The sequence below is a fragment of the Populus euphratica genome, unplaced genomic scaffold (assembly GCF_000495115.2).
Source record: "Populus euphratica unplaced genomic scaffold, PopEup_1.0 scaffold129.1, whole genome shotgun sequence".
Classification (NCBI taxonomy): Eukaryota; Viridiplantae; Streptophyta; class Magnoliopsida; order Malpighiales; family Salicaceae; genus Populus; species Populus euphratica.
This window is the reverse complement of record NW_011499907.1, coordinates 601,264-622,589: the sequence shown is the minus strand read 5'-3', so window position 1 is coordinate 622,589 and position 21,326 is coordinate 601,264. Positions and strand designations below refer to the sequence as shown.

General features: G+C 27.8%; 1 protein-coding gene across 4 annotated transcripts; it reads right to left on the bottom strand.

Annotated features, from left to right (window-relative positions):
• Window positions 1-2,912: 2,912 nt before the first annotated feature.
• On the bottom strand, window positions 2,913-9,766 carry LOC105133483 (uncharacterized). 4 transcript variants are annotated; one of them, XM_011037507.1, is made up of 13 exons: window positions 9,530-9,766; window positions 8,795-8,860; window positions 8,505-8,654; window positions 8,250-8,378; window positions 8,079-8,165; window positions 6,909-6,989; window positions 6,073-6,534; window positions 5,634-5,769; window positions 5,350-5,512; window positions 5,087-5,215; window positions 3,914-4,108; window positions 3,511-3,633; window positions 2,913-3,190 (listed from the first exon to the last, which is right to left on the bottom strand). In XM_011037507.1, exons 4-13 carry the CDS (start codon window positions 8,353-8,355, stop codon window positions 3,077-3,079), a joined length of 1,596 nt encoding a protein of 531 aa, XP_011035809.1. In that variant the 5' UTR covers window positions 8,356-8,378; window positions 8,505-8,654; window positions 8,795-8,860; window positions 9,530-9,766; the 3' UTR covers window positions 2,913-3,076. The 4 variants fall into 4 exon arrangements, with proteins under 4 accessions (XP_011035809.1, XP_011035808.1, XP_011035807.1 ...); XM_011037506.1 differs by lacking the exon at window positions 8,505-8,654; XM_011037505.1 differs by lacking the exons at window positions 8,505-8,654; window positions 8,795-8,860.
• Between the last annotated feature and the right edge of the window lie 11,560 nt (window positions 9,767-21,326).

Here is a 21,326-nt window from a genome sequence, read left to right as displayed (position 1 = left end):
TAGAATTACAATGACATATGTTGGCATTTGGATTGTGATATTGTGAAAAAAACATAATGATTGGAATTAATTATTTTTTTTATTTTTTTATAATTATAAATATAGTTAATTTAACTTTGATAACTCTAAAATTAATAATTATATAAGTTTTTATGATTCTAAAATTTATAAAACTTGTATTGATAATCCTTTATTAATCCTTTATTTGAATAATAAAATTTCCAAAACCAAAAATAAATAAATAAATAAATAATAGCAATTAAATATAATTTAAAATTAAGTTATATTTATGCTAAATTTTCAAAACTACTTATACTTTCCTTAATACTTCTACAGGAAAATATAATTGTTCAAAGCTGATACCCAAATGAATATAAATATTTAAAATTATATAAAAATAAGAAATATCACTTCTAAAATTCTTGATATCAAGGACAACAAACAATTCAGGAGAAACAATTCAATTATGTCACTGCATAATTCAACAACATAACTTTAGAGTATAGATATAAAGATAAGAAGTTTTACAAAAAATGCATATTCATACACATCACAAATGGAAATTATAATGGAATGATTGTGATCCAACAATTTTATGCTGTATAACCAAAAATAAAAAAATAAAGAATTGCACACTAATGTTATTAATAAATATAAAACTCTTTCATGCATTTTTTTTAAGTTGAGATCCAACTGTATTTGAAAAAAAAAAATTAACTTTAAGTTTATTATTTTTAATTTCAGAAACTTCTTTTTTTTTTTTTTTACCCAACAGCACTACACGAGCAAACCACCCTCCAAAACACATCTGAATGCGGCTCTTACATATCGTCATGTTTTAGAGTCCGATTGTTTTTTCATTTTAAAAACATTTTTTAAAAAATTTAATTTTTAATTTTTTTAAATTAATATATTTTTAAATTATTTTAATGTTCTAGTGTCACAAATATTTTTTTTTAAATATCATTTTAATATTATGAAATAATTTTGCAATAAAATCGTGCATTATTAACTCAAATAAAAAATCAAAAGCACTAAAACAACACTCACGGGGACTGTATTAGGGGATGCATACCTTGCGGCTTTTAGTTTTTCCATTTTTATTAACAAAATCTTTAAAAAAAAACAAAAAAAAGGGAAGATAAAACTGTAGTTTTTCCATTTTTATTAACAAAATCTTAAAAAAAATAAAAACGGGAAGATAAAAACTTCAGATTTTCATTATTTTTATGAACAGAAAAACCCATAAATTTCCTAATATCTCTCAAAAACCAATTAATTATTTTGTAATATTAAAAAGTGAAAACGATAATCATTAACATTATTTGTTGAGGAGTTTTCTTCGATCACACACACAAAAATAATACTTTGACAAATAATAATCTCTGGAAAATATCTTCTGTGCGAGATTAAAAACCAAAAAAAAATATGGGAAAAGAATATGAAGGAAAAAAAAGAGGAAGAAAAGATGTAGGACAATACCCTCGCCTTGACTGCAAAGACTAGAGCAGCAAAGCGGCCATGGAGTTCCCTATTTCTTATTGTGCGCCCAACGCACTGACGTGCGCCACGATGTATTGATAAACCTCTCTCGTGGAATACCACGCCACCCCTAACTAAAGAGGGAAGCGCTCGGCCTTGGGCGTGATTTAGATCCTGCCCTCTCGCCATCGCTCTTCAATTTATACCAGAGCAACCCTAATTTTCATTCTTCTTTTTTGCCCCTATACGCTTTATATATTTACGCTTGTATCCATGCCGTTTTATTTGAATATAATAAATATCCCGTGGCGTCGTGAGAGAGAGCAGGTGCCGTACGGGAACGCCAGCAAGGCTCTCTCTCTTGGTTTTTTGTTTAAACAAATTTATTTGGAAATTAAAAAACAAATAGATTTATGAAAATTCACAATTATTATACTTGAAGTGATCCGGTGGCTGACACGTGTCTTGGACACGAAGACCTTTAGCCTAGCTGAGTGTAAAAAAAATGAATTTAAAGTTAAGTTGATGAATAATTCATGATTTAGTTAATTTATTTGATTTAAAAAAATTAAATATATTTATTTTGAATTCATCTAAATTAACCTTGATTAATCAGATAATCTTAATTACGAATCTAATAATGTTTAGTGAAAAATAATAAAATAGAAAATAAAATTCACAAAATGGGGTAAAGTATAGATTTGTCCTCCAACTATCACATAATTCTCAAATTGGTAAAAAAAAAGAAAAAGCAATTCTCAATTGAATCCTGATTTATCAAACATTACTCGACAAAAACCATAATTAAAATTAATGACAGAAATGAGTCCTTTTGATAATAAAGGCAAAAACTTTTATAGAGAAGGTGAATTGGGTAATGTCTCCTAGCCAAAGATTCAATTGGGAATTTGTTTTTGTTTGGACACCCAATTGAGAATTGGATGATAGTTGGGGGATTAATATGTACTTTGCCCAAAACTTGTTAAGGTTTTTGGAGTTGTTAGTTTTAAATTGATCAACAATTCTTACTATGAATATTATTTTTTTAAAAAAATATTCTAAAGAAAACTTGCATTGAGAATTATAATCTCTAATTGAATCAAACTACTTGTGTTATTATAACCAAAGTTTATCAAAAACACAACTTTAATAAAATATTTTTCATGAATTATCATTTTTATTCCTTAATAATTTGGTTATTCATTTATAAACATTTAAAAGTTTTTTTATTTGATCAATAATAATAAAAGATATTTTTTAATCAAGTTAAATATGTTTAATAATATAGCAACGGTTACTTTTCAAAATAATTTTTCACTCAAAAATATATCTAAATAATATTTTTTTATTTTTAAAATTTTATTTTTTAATATAAATATATCAAACAATTCAAAAACATAAAAAAAAATTCAAAATTTTTGGAACCGTGATTATCCAAAAATATAAACACAAAATTATTACAAGAACATTTGTATTTTCATTATTTACTTGTGCATCACGTAATAAACATATTTCACCTTTTTCATTATTAGAGATAAAGGAGTTTCAACTCCTTCCATGATTGAGCATTGGTATATGCAGGAATATATCCATATTAGTCATCATCAAGGGTCATAAGCCTCGGCAGTTGACCACGATCCACAAAATCAATTCTGTTCAATCTCAGACAGCACAACACTTGCTCCGGAAGTTCTTCTTGTTTCTGTGCCTGTTAATACAAGACAAATGTTGACCCCAGAATGAGCTTGAGAGTGCTCTTGATCAAGTATATATAGGCTTAATGATTTACTATCCAGTTCCTTAATCCTCGTCTTGTGCACAGAATAAGTTCCCAGAACATTGACAAAAATAAAAATAGGAAGCAACCTTGTAGAACCAGCTAGCTCAGGTGATAAAGGTGGGGTTAATTCTATCTGTGTAGTGATCTTAGGTTTAGCATAAGGAAACTTTAACTCGGATAGACACTGACGCCAGACAAGCCTGAATGTCCTGCAGTAAAGAATGCATGTGATAAGTTAGATTGATCACCTGGATAGTTAGGCCCAGATCAAGTATTCCATTCCTCAGACGGTCTCGAAATGATTCAAGTCCCTTTCTTGATATGTAGCTGAAGCGATGGATATCCAGATCAATCTCAAAGTAATTAGGACCCTGCATGAACAACAGGATGGGCATGGTCATAAATCTTTTCCCTCAGTCTTGCATATCAAAGCTACATCACATAATCACTAGGATGGAATATTAGCATATTTCACAGTGGAAACAAAAGGAGAAGAAAGAAACACGTAAGTAATTACTGTCTGTTGTAGCAAGATATGAGAAAGAAGACCTCAAGTCTGTTATTATCCAACGAAATTTCAACAGCATAGCAGATCGCCTGCAAACTAATTTGGCATTTGGCTGACCAAAAATAATTTAAACCGTGCCTTACCTTGAAAAATTCATGCTGTGGACGAGAAAGAACTGGCTTTTCATTATAAGCATTAACAAGCTTTCTTTCAGTAGAACTCAAATTGAGATCTTCAGGATTAACCAACCCAGTCATGATCTTTAGCCTTTCTCTATATGGAACAGTTGAGTCTTTTGCAAAACCTCTGACCTTTTCCATCTCATCCTCGATCAATTTCTGTCACATTTGAAAGAAAATTTCAGTCAACCAACACAATAGCAACCAAAGATAACAGAACGCAGAGTGTGTTGAAACCCAGGAAGACAAACTAAAACAGCATGAAGAGTATTTTCAAGAAGTCATTGGAATTTCTTTGGATGAAATATTATAGTGATTTCCTCATACAATGAAATTGAGGGAAAACAGATGTTTCTTCCCAATATGAATATTGTGCATGCTCATTTTTTTCTCTCTCCATGATTATCACCCAAAGGCCCCACTGAACTTGAAGTCACCCTTTTAATTGTCATTATGCCATGACGTTGTAGGTTCCCCTTGATGTCGTAGTCCTTTGGGAGAACAAAATGATGCTACGAAAGTTGTCTAAATCCAAATGTTCGATGAGCGGTTGTTTCTAGATAAAATTATTTGAGGGCTTGGGATTTGAGACCTTGTTGAAGCAAAGTCAACATCTAATGACAGTTCAATGATCTGTCCCAAAATGCTAGCAATCCACTCGATGTTGTGCATCTTAATCAACAAGATAATGTACACAAAGCTCAGAATCCCAGGGTCCGTCAGCACCCATTAAAAAATTATTTGAAGAGCATAGGATTCGGGAACCTGTTGAAGCAAAGTCAACATATGATGACAAACATATCGTGTAGATGAAGTCTCCACTATGATTAGTAGTGCTCTCTCGCTCGCTTTCTCTCATTTTTTCGTAATGGAAGTGGAGTTCTATTAAAAGAAAGAGATTACATCTCCCTAACCCTAAACACAACAAACTACAAACTTCTCCTAGATTTGTTCTGCAACAAGTTGGCATCTGCAACATCAAGGGACATAAGAAGCCAAAATAAACATAACACTTGCACCGAAAGGTTAGCTTCTTACAGTAAACCCTTAAAAGCTAGTATAAGATGAACACCTTATGATTTATATAGCTGAAATAAAGCATGCTGGTGAAAAAAAGACAATCTAAAACGGATTTACCTTGATATTGTCTTGATATTGAGAAGAAATGTCTTTCTCCAAGTTTTCAGAAACCTTGAAGTACAGTACAAGACTCATCCCTTCCCCATTAGTATCACCAAGGAACATTGCAGCAGGATAGGTTGGCATCTGCGAAGCATCAAGAAGGTTCAATACAACATGAGAAACTGCTGACTTTACGAGTCAACAAAATTGTAATTGCTTATTTCGCAGGACACAGAGGATACATTGAGCAATTAACATGATTTATCAGAAACATATACCTGAATATTTACTATTAACATAGGAGGGAGTTTCCCATCTGATTTTAAGTTTGGAAGATCAAGTTGTTGAGCTATGTGATTTATCTTTCTTGGGCAGACAAATACATCAACACCAATTGGAGTGTATGGACAGTGAATTGGAGCAGGGCACTTCTGCTTATCTCTGCATTGTAAATCATTCCAAAATTATATCATTGCCTATCACAGAACAAAGTATAGAGTAACTACTACTAACAATAGCCTGGCCACCAAACAAGGACGATTAAAGTAAGTCGATGGCATACTTGAAATAGGTCAGGCCACGAAGTTTGAAATTTGAGGGTGGAATCTCAGACCAACATCCTGCAGTTGGCTTCTCTCCCGTGGCACGTGGAATAACAAATCCTGCTTTAGGACAGTACAAGAATCTTTTTGATGGACCTGAATACATATATATCAACAAGATTAACGTTCTATGTCGGCGATCCATGTACTTACAAGCACATAAACTTGAATGTCTTGCAAAGTTACCCATTTGATAAAACACGAATAAAGTGAAAAGTCCAAAATTGAGGCTTAATACTGTACTCAAAGAAATGTATAGACTGAGAGAAAACTCATGCAATCTTTATATTAGGATAATAAAATTAGACAACGAGAGACGTGGTGCTTGAAAATCATGGAAATACACGTTGATAAAGAAATGCTGAATTTCAGTTGTGCAACAAAAACTTGAGCACTTACAGTGTTCACTAGCTTCTTCTCCATCACCTGATTTCCTCTTAAAAGAAAGCCTAAAAACTGCTAGCTTCCCTTTTGGAGCTGAAGCAGATAAAATCTTGTCATTGAAACTTACAGAAGGAACCAATCGAGATCGACCGGACTTCAAGTTATTCTCCTGAGAGTCACGTCTATCCTCTTTTAGACCTTTGAAGCTTCCGTAGGAATTATTTAATAATTTCTTCCTCCGAATTTCATCAGCTTTACTAAAATGTGAAATATCATAACCCTGAGCGCTAATAACTGCAAATCCTTTGGATTCCTTGTATTCATCTTTTCCTGTTTTTGATCCATCTATTTTCATATAACTTTCATGGTATTCTTCATACTTATAACTGCCATCCACAAAACATGAAGAGCTTTCATATTGAAGCACTTGTCCGCTTGAGATGTTCCCAGTTGTAGAACCCACTGATGAAAAGCGGTCTGCAATAAAAATATATTTAATGTACACTAGTGAACAAGCATTCACATTAACATCAACAACAGGAGTTACTTTACCACATACTCTACATGTTAAACCGCAACTGATGAAGGGAGACATGGCAAGCAACTTGTCAATATAAAACATCTATAAATACATCCAGCTAGGGCGTTTCGACAGATTACCATTATGTCCTGAAGAAATCAGTGCAAGCTAGATTTTGTCTCAGTTTTATATGTTGAGATTAAATGAAAAAAACATGATGGGGGCTTTTGATTGAGATCACTTCATCATTAATAAAAACACCCTTGTTTATCTTCATTAAATGAGGGTACCATTTCATGAAAGCAGTTAAAGAGATATCAGTGCTCACTACCTCCAAGCACACTGCAGAATTCATCATCAGAATCTGACTCCAGAATACTGACTGTATCAAACCATGGTTCCTCTTGGATTACTGCAAGCAAAAACTCTTAAAAGTCAATTGCCATGTTCTTAAGCAGTTAGAAAAGTATGTACAGGTGTCTGTGGACCCTGTTGGGACTACAGAGGCAACAATAAAGGTTGTGATGATCTTATACAATGGTCTGAAAGATTGTTCCAGTGGGTTAAACATTCAGAACAAGAAAGAATAGATGGTAAAATTGGTAAGTTTCAATCTATCATATGCATCAATAATCAATGGATCCCTAAAAAAAAACGCAACGATTAAACAGGCTATATTTTGAGAAACAAATACAATAATTTCACATTAATAAATGCAGAAGAGCATCCATCTCAAGCTCACTTCAAATTTTGAGATGGATATCAATCCAGACAGGTAAATACACATGCATTTTATAACAGTGACCATCAAGATCTGACTCCAGCAACCAGAACATGCATATCAAAACCAAAAGGAATGACACTAAATCAAGAGCTTATTTTCACATTTGCTCTTGCTGCATAAAAATATTAATTCCTAATATTTCACCTGGCACCAGGTACCCAAAATTTAAAAATTCTAAATTAAACAGGGTGTATATCAGCAGGATGATCAATTTGAACAAGGATGAAAGGGAATCATCCATACGTTTGAAGATTAGCCTAAACAGAACAATAAGGAACAATATTTGGACTACCAGTTCTTAAAATCTTCTGGGAATTTCGATGGGCTTATGCATGTATAATGAACTTCAGCTGTTTCCATTTTAAGCATATAACTTATGAAGAAACGATAGGAAATCATTGCAAAATCACACTGTGTTTTATAAGAAATTGGCCAAGAATTCCATTTCTACATAAAAAAAGCTCTACCAAATTGGTCAAAGCAGAAGTATTTGATTCGTAGCATAGTGTGTGCCATTGCCAGTATAGTCTACAAGCAATTAAAAGTGGTGGGCTACTGGACTTCTTATTTTGTGCAAGAATGGCATATTAGTTTGACGAGGACATGGTGGCTGCTTCCCATTTGGGACTAAAACAAGATCGGCCAACAGAATCAAGTATGCCAAAACAGTGGATGATTAGCATATTTTTTGATACAAAGTGAGATGGAAAAAAGTACCATCAGAGTCTACTTGACTGAGGTGCCATTGCAACTGGGTGAGATGGAATGTCGAATTGGAGACTCCAGATTTTCTGCACCTGGTAGCTGCACCATTCTCAAAATTCATATGAACAAATTGACTAACAGTAAAATCTTTCACACATCTGGCATCGCTAATCCTTTTCTTACCTCCATCCTGGACAGTGTTAGATATCTTCACAAGATGTCTGCCCTTGCGATGGCGCCTTTTATGTAATTTAATCTTTTTTGGTGGTGTTGATACGCAGCTGCCCATTCTAGCTACCTAATTATACAATCCTGCCAGTAGCAAAAATTATTCACAAGAGATTCGAGTCCATAAACAGGAACTTGAAGACTAATCTGATGTTTGAAAACACATGCTTGCCAAAAAAAAAGACTTATTAAGACAATCATTTTCCCTACAATTTCTTAACTAGGCAGTGCTGATTATCCAGCCACAGTGCTAGCCCACTCAACAGTCTTTTAGCAACTCAACGTACAGTATGTGAACATATGTAAACAAGCATACAATCAAATTTGTTGAGAGATGAAGGAGTCAGGCTGCGGAAAAAACTGCTTTGATTAAAAAGGGAGATTGTGTAATTAATTATCATTCTACTAATTAGTTCAGCAAAACTTTAGAGAAAATTATTTGTGCAACCATTATGATCACAACTCACAAAATATTCTGCAAGCAATAATCTCAGACCAACCTCCTAAATTGGTAAAACAACCTAGCGTCCAAGCATCTAATCTCAAGTCAAGCTGGTGATTAGCAACTGCAAGACAGAATTAAATAAAAAGATGGATAAAATAATCTGACCCATGTCCTAAGAACTTCCAAACCATCTAAGAAAGAAAAAGATCTTTTCAATTTCAAAGAAGCACTTGTTTCAGTTTCAAATCAGAAACTGCAATGAGAGAGCTAAAGTAAATGTAAGAAAAAGATGGCAAGGGGTCCCTATCAAATAAGGTAAAAGAAGACAAAACAGGTACAACACCAGAAGAAAACATATCGAAGGAAAATCATGGAAAGGTTGACGTTTGACGTCATAACGTGAAATGGAAATGCATACACACGAAAATAAATAAAGAAGAATGCACAACGAAGTGAATATATATTATCATTAAAATCCAAATGAATATGATCACAAGGAAATAACAAAAACAAAAGATTTAACCCCAAATCCACAATTAAATTTTCAAATTTCCCGTAAATAACATTAAAAAAAAAGACAGAAAATCATTGTAATACAGAAAAGGAAAAAAGAAAATCCCTTTGCAGATGAATGATCATTTCGAACAAAACCCAGATTAGAAAAATCCAGGTAAATCACAATGCCATGCATCACACATAGAAAAAAAATCTTTTTTAAAGAAAAACATGTCATCATTCAACTAAAAAGAGATGATGATGATGATGATGATGAAAGTAGAACATTACCAACCTATATATAGAAGATAAAGCCTTGGTTTTGCAGAAAGAATCGATCTCCCTCGCCACTCTGACCACGAACTGGAGGACAAAGAGAAGGAGGGGAGGGAGGTTCCAAGAAGGAATGGCGGCGGGTGATTGAGGTAGGTGGGTCCGACAATGTCGGATCCGGGTCGAAATGTCAACAAAACCACCACTCCTCTTTTACTTCCTCTCTTTATAGATAACAATTATGTATTGTATTAAAAAAATAAAAAAGAAAAAACCCTTACAAAAGAAAAGAAAAGAAAAGGAAAAGGTTAAGATGGAGTTCTTCCATTACTGCTAAATAGGTTATTTTTAGTGCTTTTTTTTTCAAAAAAAAAAGTTATTATATTCAGCGCTAACATAAATGCAACTGCCTATGAATAAGGTCTCCTGGCCTTCCTTTGCTTTTTATTTATGTCCTAAATTCGCTGGTTACAGACAGAGACAGAGCGAGAGAAAGAGAGAGTCTTGTGATTTTCTGTTACTTGTTTTTTGTCTGATCTGTTGTCAGCCATACACGTCACGTTACCTCAGATCATGTCCTTTTTCTTTTTATAAGATAAGCATTTCCTTTTTTCGGTAATTAAGAATCAGTCCCTGTTTTATATATTTATGACATATCAGTCTCCAATCTCTTAAATTTTTCTGACTTTTCCCTTTAATTCCTTGGTCTCACGAGTTCGTCCCCATCAGCTCTGTTGCCAGTGTATTGAAGTTATTAAAATCGCTATTGTCGATGAAATGCTATGATATTATTATATGATTCATTTATATTATAAGAAAAAAAAGAGAGTAGATCAGACATCTTTATTATGTTACTTTGTTAATCGAAAAAGGGTTGATATTAGGAAAAACTTAAGGGATGGGCCTAATTTGTTAGTTTCTATATATATTGAGGACTATTTGTAAATATGCCTATTTTCTTCTGTACTGTAGCTTTGGAGCTGTCGTCTTTAATTTAATGAGTTGGTTAGTCTGCCAAATGCGAACAGTTAGAAACGACCAACAGAACCTGGAAAAACAGAAGAATAGATTGAAGGATACTATTTTTTAAAATGTTTTAATTTAAAAATATATTAAAATAATATTTTTAATTTTTAAAATTTATTTTTAATATTAACGTATTAAAAAATTTAAAAAAAAAGTTGGTTAGTCTGCCAAATGCGAACAGTTAGAAACGACCAACAGAACCTGGAAAAACAGAAGAATAGATTGAAGGATACTATTTTTTAAAATGTTTTAATTTAAAAATATATTAAAATAATATTTTTAATTTTTAAAATTTATTTTTAATATTAACACATTAAAAAATTTAAAAAAACAAATGAATTATTCAATCAAAATAGCTTTGTATTATTTAAATTAAAGTTATTATTTATTTAAATTTATTTATTTAGCAATGTGGTTATAGTTGTTTTTAAATAATTTTTAGTATCAAAATATATATTAATAATTTTTATTTTATTTTAAAAAATTATTTTTCATTTTAACACATCAAAAATAATTAGAAAAAACTAAAAATATATTAATTTAAAGTAAATAAAAAATTAATTTTTTTTAAATTTTTCAAAAATATTTTTGAAACACATAAATAAATTTATGATGTATCAAATGATTGGACCAAAAATGCATTAAAATTCAAAATAATTTTAGTTTTTTTAGATAATTTTTCCTTCTCATTTTTATTTTTTAATAAAGACAGTTTTTTTTTCCTATTTTATTTCCCTTCTCTCTCATCCAAATACAACAAGAGAGAATGATTTCCCTTGCTTCCCACTTTTTTCCTAATTTAGTTTGTCCCCAAACATGGTGTTGAGGATTAGAAACTTCGAGCTTCATTATTAGATACAGAATATAAATCAGCTCTTATAAGAAAAGAATAGATAAATAAATAAACTTCTGGCTTTTTCTTTTTTGGAGGATTATTTTTTATATGATTCCTGCATGAAATATATATGTTCCACTAAATCAAAAGCTAAAATTCTCATGGCACCACCATCTAATCTGTTAGTAGAAGTCATCGTATTTGTTTTCCTTTAAAATCATAGTTTTAATTAATTGATTATGTTTTATTGTGATGTATTGAGAATTATTTATTAATATATATTAGTAGTATTTAAATATTTTTTTATATTTAAATATTAGCATGGGTAAATAATCTAGTAGTGTTTTCTAAGTACACAAAAAGTGATGCGTAATCATGATTCCATTTAGAAAAGTGAAGAGTTAAGTGAAGAAGACAAAGGCTGTAATAGTAAAAGCATATAGGCTGCAATTAGACCCATTCAACGCAGGCCTAGCATGTCCAGGCTCATAAGTGCCATTTCTTGTTGATTATACGAGCATTGCTATCATAAGTTGATTTATTAAATTTAAAAAGAATTTAAATAATTAATAAAAATATATTTTAATATAAAAAAATTAAGATGATATGTTTTTAAAGTATTGAAATAATTAATATATTATATTGACTTGGATATACTCAAGTTAACTTGTTAAATTTATTATCTAAATTATGAGACCCTAATAAATTAATAAACAAATATTATTAAACTTAATTCTTCATCATTTCAATATTAAAGGATCAAATTAAAATAAAATTCAACTAAATAATTGAGTCGAGTTAACTCAAGTTAATCTGTCAAATATATATCATAAGATCGAGATAATCTCATAAAAAACAAATCAAAATAAATTATAAAGTTTAATTCTCATTCAACTAAATGTTGAAAGATAAAATAAAAAATAAAATCAATTATAAAAAGGACTCAAAAAATTACCTTAGTCAATCGATCAATCTCGTAAACTGAGTTATGAGATTGAGATAACTTCATAAAATATAAAATAAAACAAATTATAAAACTCAATTCTCAGTCAATCCAATATTAAGAATGAAATTGAAAAAAAAAATAACTAACAAAAGAATTAAAAAAAATCTAAGTCAATTAACCTAACCTGCGATTTAAAAAATAACTAACAAAAGAATTAAAAAAATCTAAGTCAATTAACCTAACCAAAAAATGATACATATTGGACACTATTATTTTTTTAAATACTGAGACGAAGATATATTGGATGATATTTGTTTTTCAAATATTGAGATAATGATATATTAAATCAACTCAGGTTAACTTGTCAAATCTAGGTTAAGAGATTATGATGACTCCATATAAAACAAATCAAAAAATTAATAAATAAATTCTAATTTTTATTTTACCCACAATTAAACGAAGAAGTTGAAGTAAAATATTCAATTAAAAAAAGAATAAAAAAATACTTGAGTTAACATGAAAAACTCGCAAAACTCATGTGTCAGGTTATGAAATCATATTAACTCTGTAGAAAGTAAGTTAAAAAATAATTATGAAGTTCAATTTTCAATTAACTTATTGTTTAAGGATAAAATCAAAAAAATTAATTACTTCAATTAACTTATTGTTTAAGGATAAAATTTAAAAAATTAATTAAAAATAACAAAAAAATTAATCAAAATCAACACATTTAATCCGTAAAACTCACAATTCGGGTTATGAGACTGAAAAATTCTATATAAAAAAAATTAAATTATAAAATTCTATATCTAATAAATTTAATATTAGAGGATAAGATTAAAAAAATAAATTAAATATAAATTTAGGTTATTTTATAGGACTACAAGTTGGCGTCAATCTCCATCTATGATAGATTCAAACTCAAGAATTAAGCAAGTTGTTAGACAATCTTTCCCAGCAAAATTGTTGGTAAAGCAAATACCATAATTGCATAATTGAAATAGAAGATCTAATCCTATACGATATGATACCACTTCCCTCAAATAAAAAATGAAACAAAATCTAATAAGTTTTTCCCCAAAATTAAAAAAAAAATAGAAATATTAACAAGCTCGCAAAAATAATAAAGTAAACAATTATTAAAAATAATAAAGTAAACAATTACCAATGACGATGCATATTTTTGAAGTGGACGTGTGACGTGGATAAAGAATTTCAGCTTTCCAAGTTATCTTTTCCTTTTATTTCAGCATGGATTTCAAATTTTATGATATTTTTATTTCATGTTTAACTGATGGACTAGGAGCAAATTATTTAAATTCTTGTTTGGGATTGTTGGAATTCAATTATAATTTTTATTTTTTATTTTTTTTGCCAAAGCCATGACTACTATTATAGTTTCTTTGTTATATTCATTTTCATTTACATACACTATTCTCGGGTAATTTTTTGTGATGTTATTGAACCTAATAGGTCAACATATAGTCATCTCCTAGCTTGACCTCTAGACTGGCATTAGTTTAAGTAGATTAAAATTCAATTTGATTTTTTATAAAAAGTTTTAAAAGAATAATTTTTTTAATGTTTTTTTATAAAAAATATATTAAAATGATGATATTTTAAATTAATATGATGAATTTAAGTTAACTTTTCCAATTTATTACCATAGTTATGGATTTGGATTTGTTTAATAATATTATTTTTTGAAATTTTTAAATTGATAAAAATAGATATTTGCATGAAACAAAACAGATAAAATTATGAAGTATAAATGTATTCTTTCATAAAAACTATCTTTTTTTATTAAATTCTTTATTTTTGTTTTGACAACAAAATGGTTTTGTTTTATAGCAACAGAACTCGTTAAATAAAAATAAACAACAATGAAAACTTTTAAATTAAATAGAAAAAAATGTATATTTGAAAATACTAATTATCTTATTAATCCATTTCTTTTTTTTTATGAAACATGTTTTTTATGAGAAATATTTTTTTAAGTAAAAATTTATTGTGATCATGGATGCAAGTTTCAATTAAAAAATAATAAATTAATTATCTTTCTACAACTATATGAAAAATATTGGAATAAAAAATTTAAAATATATATATATAAGATATCTACAACAAAAATAATTAGGAAATGGACATTGTATTGTTATTTAACATTAAAGAGCAATTTATCTTAAAAAAATTGCACTTCAGGCTAATATATAATTATTTATGAAGTAATCGATAAAATGTTCATAAAAAAACCTTAATTTTCTTAAAAATAATGACATAAATTTTTATTAGCAATATGTTTTGTGAGTAAAAGGCAACAACAAATAAAATAATTTTTTTTAAAAAAAATTATAATTTGAAATAAGTAGGAAAAATGCATTTTTTTAAATTAAGACTTCATTTATTTATTAATGCATTTGTTTATTATTTTAACAAAATCTTTTTTTTAATCACAAGCATTGTTTTTTAAATAATATTAAAGTAATTTATATGTGATTTCACGAAAAAAACTCAAATAATGTGGCCATAACATGTTAAATATATATTAATAAATAAGCAATATATTTCACTAAACAACTTAATTTTTTAAGCAACCCATAGGGAAGTCAAGTCTAGCTCCCCAATAACTACAACAATGAAGGACCATGTTACTTTTTATTTTGTAATTGTAATGTTAGCATTTTATCTCTCATATGCTCCATTATAAAAAAAATAAAAAAATAATATAGTATTATTTTCTCAAGGGTTAATTTTTTTTTTATTACATGAATGTCCATGCATGTCTCACTCATATGTATTTCTAAAACTTATCATTATTATAGCAATATTACTTCATTAATCATATTTTATATTTTTAGGATATTCAAATTGAGTGCATTGACATACAGATAATTATAGAAGACTACAATGAATATAACTCCTTGTTGGAAAAGTTAGGGATGAATTTTAAATCTCAAGATTTATGAAATTTGTGTATTTTATGTTTTCTATACGGATGAATTTTAAATCTCAAGATTTATGAAGTTTGTGTATTTTATGTTTTCTATGCTCCACGGCAAGACTTTGGAATTACAAGTTGAAGTAAAAAAAATCATGATAATAGAAAGTTGAAAATCATATCCAATAGGAGGAAAAAGAATGTAAATCACAAAAAAAGTTTTTACACTTTAAGGTTTTTAATTGAACAAGATTGCTAAGATGAAATTAATATTATTATTGATAACAATAAAAAGTTTAATATTCATGGTCATGTGTTATATGGTAATCACACATTAAGTCCTTATAAGTCAAGAGAATGAAAAAGAATGTCAACCATATTTAAAAAAATAAAATAAAATAAAATCCCTTTAATTAAACAAGATTGCTAGGAAAAGATCAATGTAATTATTTTTAGTGTTGTGTTAGAACCTAGTTGCCCATTAAGTCCTTAAAAGTTATAATTTTTTTTCATCTAATAAGAAAATAAATGCATACCTCAACCATAGACTTGAAGTATGAGGGAAAAAAATGCAATTAATAACTACCATTCACTAGCTATTGAGGTTAAAAAAAATATAAAATGTGACTTGTATCGAAAAAAGATTATGGAAACTACATTGTTATAGTAAAAAAATTATAGGAAATGCATTGCTAAATTAATAAATTAAGAAAGTTTAGATTAGGATCTATAGATTATGAGTCATATAAGAAATTCTTTTATGATTATAAATTGGATGAAGAAGTTTATTTAGAAAATATACTTTAGATTGATGTAAGTTTAACCTTAAAGTAATTAAGAGGAAGAGAAAATTAAATTTTCTAAAACTAAAACTAACCTTAACAACTTTTCAAATTATTACAACCTAATTCAAACTAAATACTCAAACATGATATAAATATTGAGCATGATAAAAAGATTAGGGAAGAGAGATTACATATAGATTTTATAATATTTCATCTTTAACTAGTTAGCATTTACTATCACTTAAATAGCCTTAACCAAGAGTTTTTCAAATGATAAATAGTTTTGAATTCATGTATTTAAATTATTTCTATCCAATGACAAGTTATTTTCAAGTGCTCATGGTATAATTTAAATAAATTAAGAAAGTTTTCAAGAGGATTGTCTATATCTATGTATATATTAAAGAATGTGAAAAGATTTGGACTTAAATTATCAAATATAATTACATTAAAAAAATAGTTGGTTTCTTTGTATATTTTTTATAGTTATAGATTCTAGTACACGTTGAAAGAGCATTTTAGACTAAAATATCAACAACTCACTAAAGTAAAGGTATTAATGCCTTATTTAATGGTTATGTAGGTTTTGAAATGTTTTCAAATAATTCGTAAAGAAATATTATTATGATTTAAAAAGTATAATTAAGAATGGAATACAAATTAAGCAAATGTTGCATTGTTCTACCGGTAACTATTTTGAGTTTTAGAAAAAAATTAAGAATTCTATTAGAAATGAAAATTTTAAATTATTTTAGGATAAGTTACTAAGGGTTATGTATTGCAATTGCTTAACAAAATTATTGAATTAACATTCATGTTTCAACTTATATACCTTGAGGAGAAAGATATACCTATAAATATAAGTATTTTATGATATATAATTTACTAAGATTAGATTTGTTGTTAAATAATTATATAATTTATTTGAGTCTAAATGAGTTTCTCTTTAATAATATATTAAAGATTATAAGAGCAATGTAAAATAAGTTACATTACAATAAATAACATTACATGTAAACTCCATGTTAGAATTTTTTTGAATTTGTAAGTATTATTGATTCAGAAAATAAAATTGGTAAAATCAAACTAAGAGATTTTCACATTAATAATAAAATAATTAAAAAAACCATTTTAAATTAAAAATTAGTTAGGTTGACGAGACGGAATACTTGGTGAAATGAAAAACACTAGATTATTATAAGGAAGGGCATTATTGTCCTTAAAGGGTAAAATAAGATTAGTATATAAGCATTTTTTGCTTTCTTTAAAAGTCAAGAGTGGTTTAGAGAAGGAAAGATGAAGAGTTTTTTTTTCATCTCTTTAATATTCTACCCAAATTATCTCTATTCGAGAATTGAGGGGCAAGAAGGAATTAGGAGGAGATTAGGTAAGGAAAAATGAAGAAAATCTAAAGGATTTTGGCGGGTTAGGAAGGAAAATTTAGGAGGGGACACTTTTTTTTATTTAAATTCTTATGATTCAGAGATGAGAAGTTTCAATCTAAACTTTAATTATATATATGCATGTTAATACATTTTTGTTTTTAGAAAATGCATTATGGAATGTGGGTTTGAATGAATGGTTGATTAAATGCTTAATATAGTGTTTGAATGATGCTTATATATGGGTGATGATCTAATTTGGAAAATTTGAAAAAGAAAATGTGTTCCCATCACTTACAAAGATTTGGTCGAAGGGGAAACAATTAGGAAATGAGTTTGCCTAACGAAATTATAAGGAGAATTATATTTAGAAATGATGTGTATTGTATTAGAAAGTTAAATAACATGTACAATCCCTAAAACGAGAATTTAAGAATCACTTTTTGTGACCATAAGGTTTCGGCAAAGAGAAGGAAATTAAAGGGTTATGATTATAAATTGTTAAATTCTTGTTCTATTTGAATTCATAAGAAAAAAATTGAATTAAGAGTGTGAAAAACTTAAAACAAAAATACATTTTTTTCCATTATAGACCATTTCAATAAAAGAATAGATATGATCAGATTTAATTTAAGAAGATATATATATAAATGATGTTAAGTGGTGTGTAGGATGGAACTGGTTGCCATAAATGATGAAAAAACACATAAAAATATTTTGGTTGTGTTTTAAACTTGTAAGCTGAAATTATGATAGTTTTGTCACCTAGGTTATATTTAAAGCTATGTCTTTTTTCTTTTTATGAAAGTTGTAGTTCGGGGTGTTAAATTTCAATGAAAAATGGCTTTGTGCAATTTAGAGTTATAAAACTCCCATTATAGACTAATAATGGAAGGAGGGTCAAATTGGATTTTAAGTAGGGCTATTGAGTGTGCTAATAATAAAAGTAATTTTGGATGGGTTAATGACAGAACTAGGCATTTATTTTTTCTTGGAACTTATAGCCTTATGTCATTTTTTAAAAAGACTAACCATGTCCAAAACAAAATTATAAAACTCTCTATATAATTGAAATACCAAATAATTTTCGGGTTTGAAAAGACTAAACCAATCAAGATTTTACAAATTTCAAATGTTGTTTGGAATTGTTGGTAGTGGATAATTCTAACATGGAAATTACAAGAATGAGTATAAACATAAAGGAAATACTTATGTATATGGAATTCTGGGAATTTTTCCTTGTTTATATTTGAATGAGAATATAATTAAGATATTATTAATGATTATAATTCTAATAAGAATCATAACCATAATGACATAAAGGAAGCTATTGGGTTAGAGAAATAGTTAGGAGCAATAATATGAGCACTAGCACCAAATATGTGTTATTCTCACCCTCATAAATCTTTTATATATTATAGTTTTGAATATTAGATAATGGTAAATTCTGAAAGTACCTGCGTAGGTCTATGTTGAGGATACTAGACTGAATTTGACTAGTATCTTGAGTGATACTAAAGACATTAATGAATCTAATGATCATGATTGAATTTGACTAATACCTTATTAAAGGCGTTAGTAAATCTAATGATCGGGATAGAATTTGACTAATACTTTGAATGGTATCAAAAACATCAATGAATCTAACGACCAAAATTGAATTCTAGAGATGTCAATAACTCTGATGACCGAGAATAAAAATGGTTAGCATCTAAGTGATGCTAGGGGTATTAGAGTATCAAATAGCTGGGATAATATGTTATTTAAAATTTTAAATGACAATAATAAAAAATAAAGATACTGTGTAAATGAGATATCATTGAAGTATACAATCGGATACAGAGTATATATATAACTTCATTTTATTATATTGGTCATTAGATAATGTTTATCATTAAATAATCAAATTGGTTTATGGATCTTCTCATGGTCGTTCCAAGTAATAAATTACTTTAGTTTTTAATAGTATTAAAGTTGTAATAGGAATTTCTGTAAACTTTTTATGTATTTTAATTTAAAAAAAATATATTTTAATGTGTATCTAAATTTCAATGCTAATAGCATATAATATTTTAGTCTTATGATCATGTAGTAATATCACTACATAATCAACACCTTTTATTTTAAATAAAGAATGTCTGTTCATTTTACTACTTTTTTATATTTTGGTTATTGGTTATACCTATAATGTGGAAGAATAAAAGTCATAATGATTATGTGGAATATGAAAATAATCTAGAATAATTGGATTGAATGTTTGAGCTATGTTAATTGTGAATAACGAAAGATGTCAACATTTGAAAAAACTAAAAATTTAGGGGAAATTCTATCAAAATGTTAGTATAATTAAAATGTCAAGTTAAGATTTGACTTATTAAAATCATAAAAAAAAAATCATTGCTTTTATATTGAATAATGATAGACAAAAATCAATAATGAGAAATTAAAAGTTAAGAATGTTATAGTTCAAATCAAAGATGAACCCATATCCATATTTATTGGTTTTTCTAAAATACATAAATACAATAACAACTTTATTTTAAAAAAAAACATTTAGGAGTCTTAATAATCCTATTAAACAATTTATGACCCTTTAAAGTTTGTGTGAAGATTATCTAAAAAACAATGAACAAGGTTATTACAAGTAATAAATCATCTAATTATCCGATTTCTAATAATAATTCATACAAATCACCAAATCAAAAATATTCTAAAATTCTTTTAAGAGATAAAAATTGTTATGTCTTGAATGATATTTCTTTCTTTTTTTTCTCATATCCGTTTATATGTATATCTGTATTTGATGTGTAAAAAGTGCATAATATGTTGAAAGAAATATGAGACATAGTATTCTATTTATAGAAAAAAAAATCTAATAACCTATTACTGAGAAAAAAAATCATTTTACCTCCTAAAAAATATCATATATATTATTTTATAATAGTTTTAGAAATTTATGCAATCAAATTCGTACTTGATTTTTCTATGTCTAGAATAGTAATCTCTTATATAAATTATATTTTAGTTTTCAATTTCTAAAACTTATTTACAATCAAGTTTAATAAATTTATTGTCAAAGTTTAATTTTTTACTAATAGTTCTTAATTTTTATGACCTATTATGTGCCTAATATATTGGTCCAAATATAAACTACAATCCTAAATAAAATAGAATTAAATAAATTAGATAATTTAACTTATTATCAATTTAACAAATTAATTGATTTATATTAAAGATCAGGTGCACTATTGAGTAATGTGTCATGATCTTTTAAATATTAGGAAAGTTATGAGTGGTTTAACTTAATGTTTTAGTGACTAGTTTCTCAATATAATTATTATCTTATCATAAATAATATTTCAATTTAGATATTTGAGCATGAAGTGTGTCTGTTTTCTTAAATTACATTTGTTTTAAACACTATAGTCATTTGTTCATTTAACCTTATATAAGGATTTCTTAATTAATATTATTTAAGAATAGGTGATATATTTTCTCTAATTCATCTAGAATAATAAATCATCTTTTGATCACTCAAATATCTTAATATTATTTATAACCTATCCAATATTTACTCATTTATTATCCTTGATTAAGAAAATACCTAGTCAAGATCAAAACATTGTATTCTCTATGTAAGAAAACTTAATGATCTTAAATATAAAATTGACTTACATAATTATCGTATGAGTCTTTATAGAGACACATGTAATCTCTCCATATGAAATTCTCATATAAGTCAGGTCATTGTACATGTCAATTGACAAACGCCTATATATTAGTTAGAGATATCACTCACACTTCAACTTATAAGAATAATTATTTCTTTTAACAAAGAAAAGAACATAATATTAACATGTTTCAATAGCTCAAATTCATATATAGTCTTAATAGAGTATTGACTATG

Excerpts from the sequence above, each read along its gene's own strand:
- LOC105133483 (XM_011037507.1), bottom strand. The coding sequence starts at position 8,355 with ATGGGCAGCTGCGTATCAACACCACCAAAAAAGATTAAATTACATAAA. Across the intron at positions 4,109-5,086 it reads AATATCAAGACAATATCAAG|AAATTGATCGAGGATGAGAT; the intron begins GTAAATCCGTTT and ends CAAATGTGACAG. Across the intron at positions 3,191-3,510 it reads ATCTGGGCCTAACTATCCAG|GCACAGAAACAAGAAGAACT; the intron begins GTGATCAATCTA and ends TTGTATTAACAG.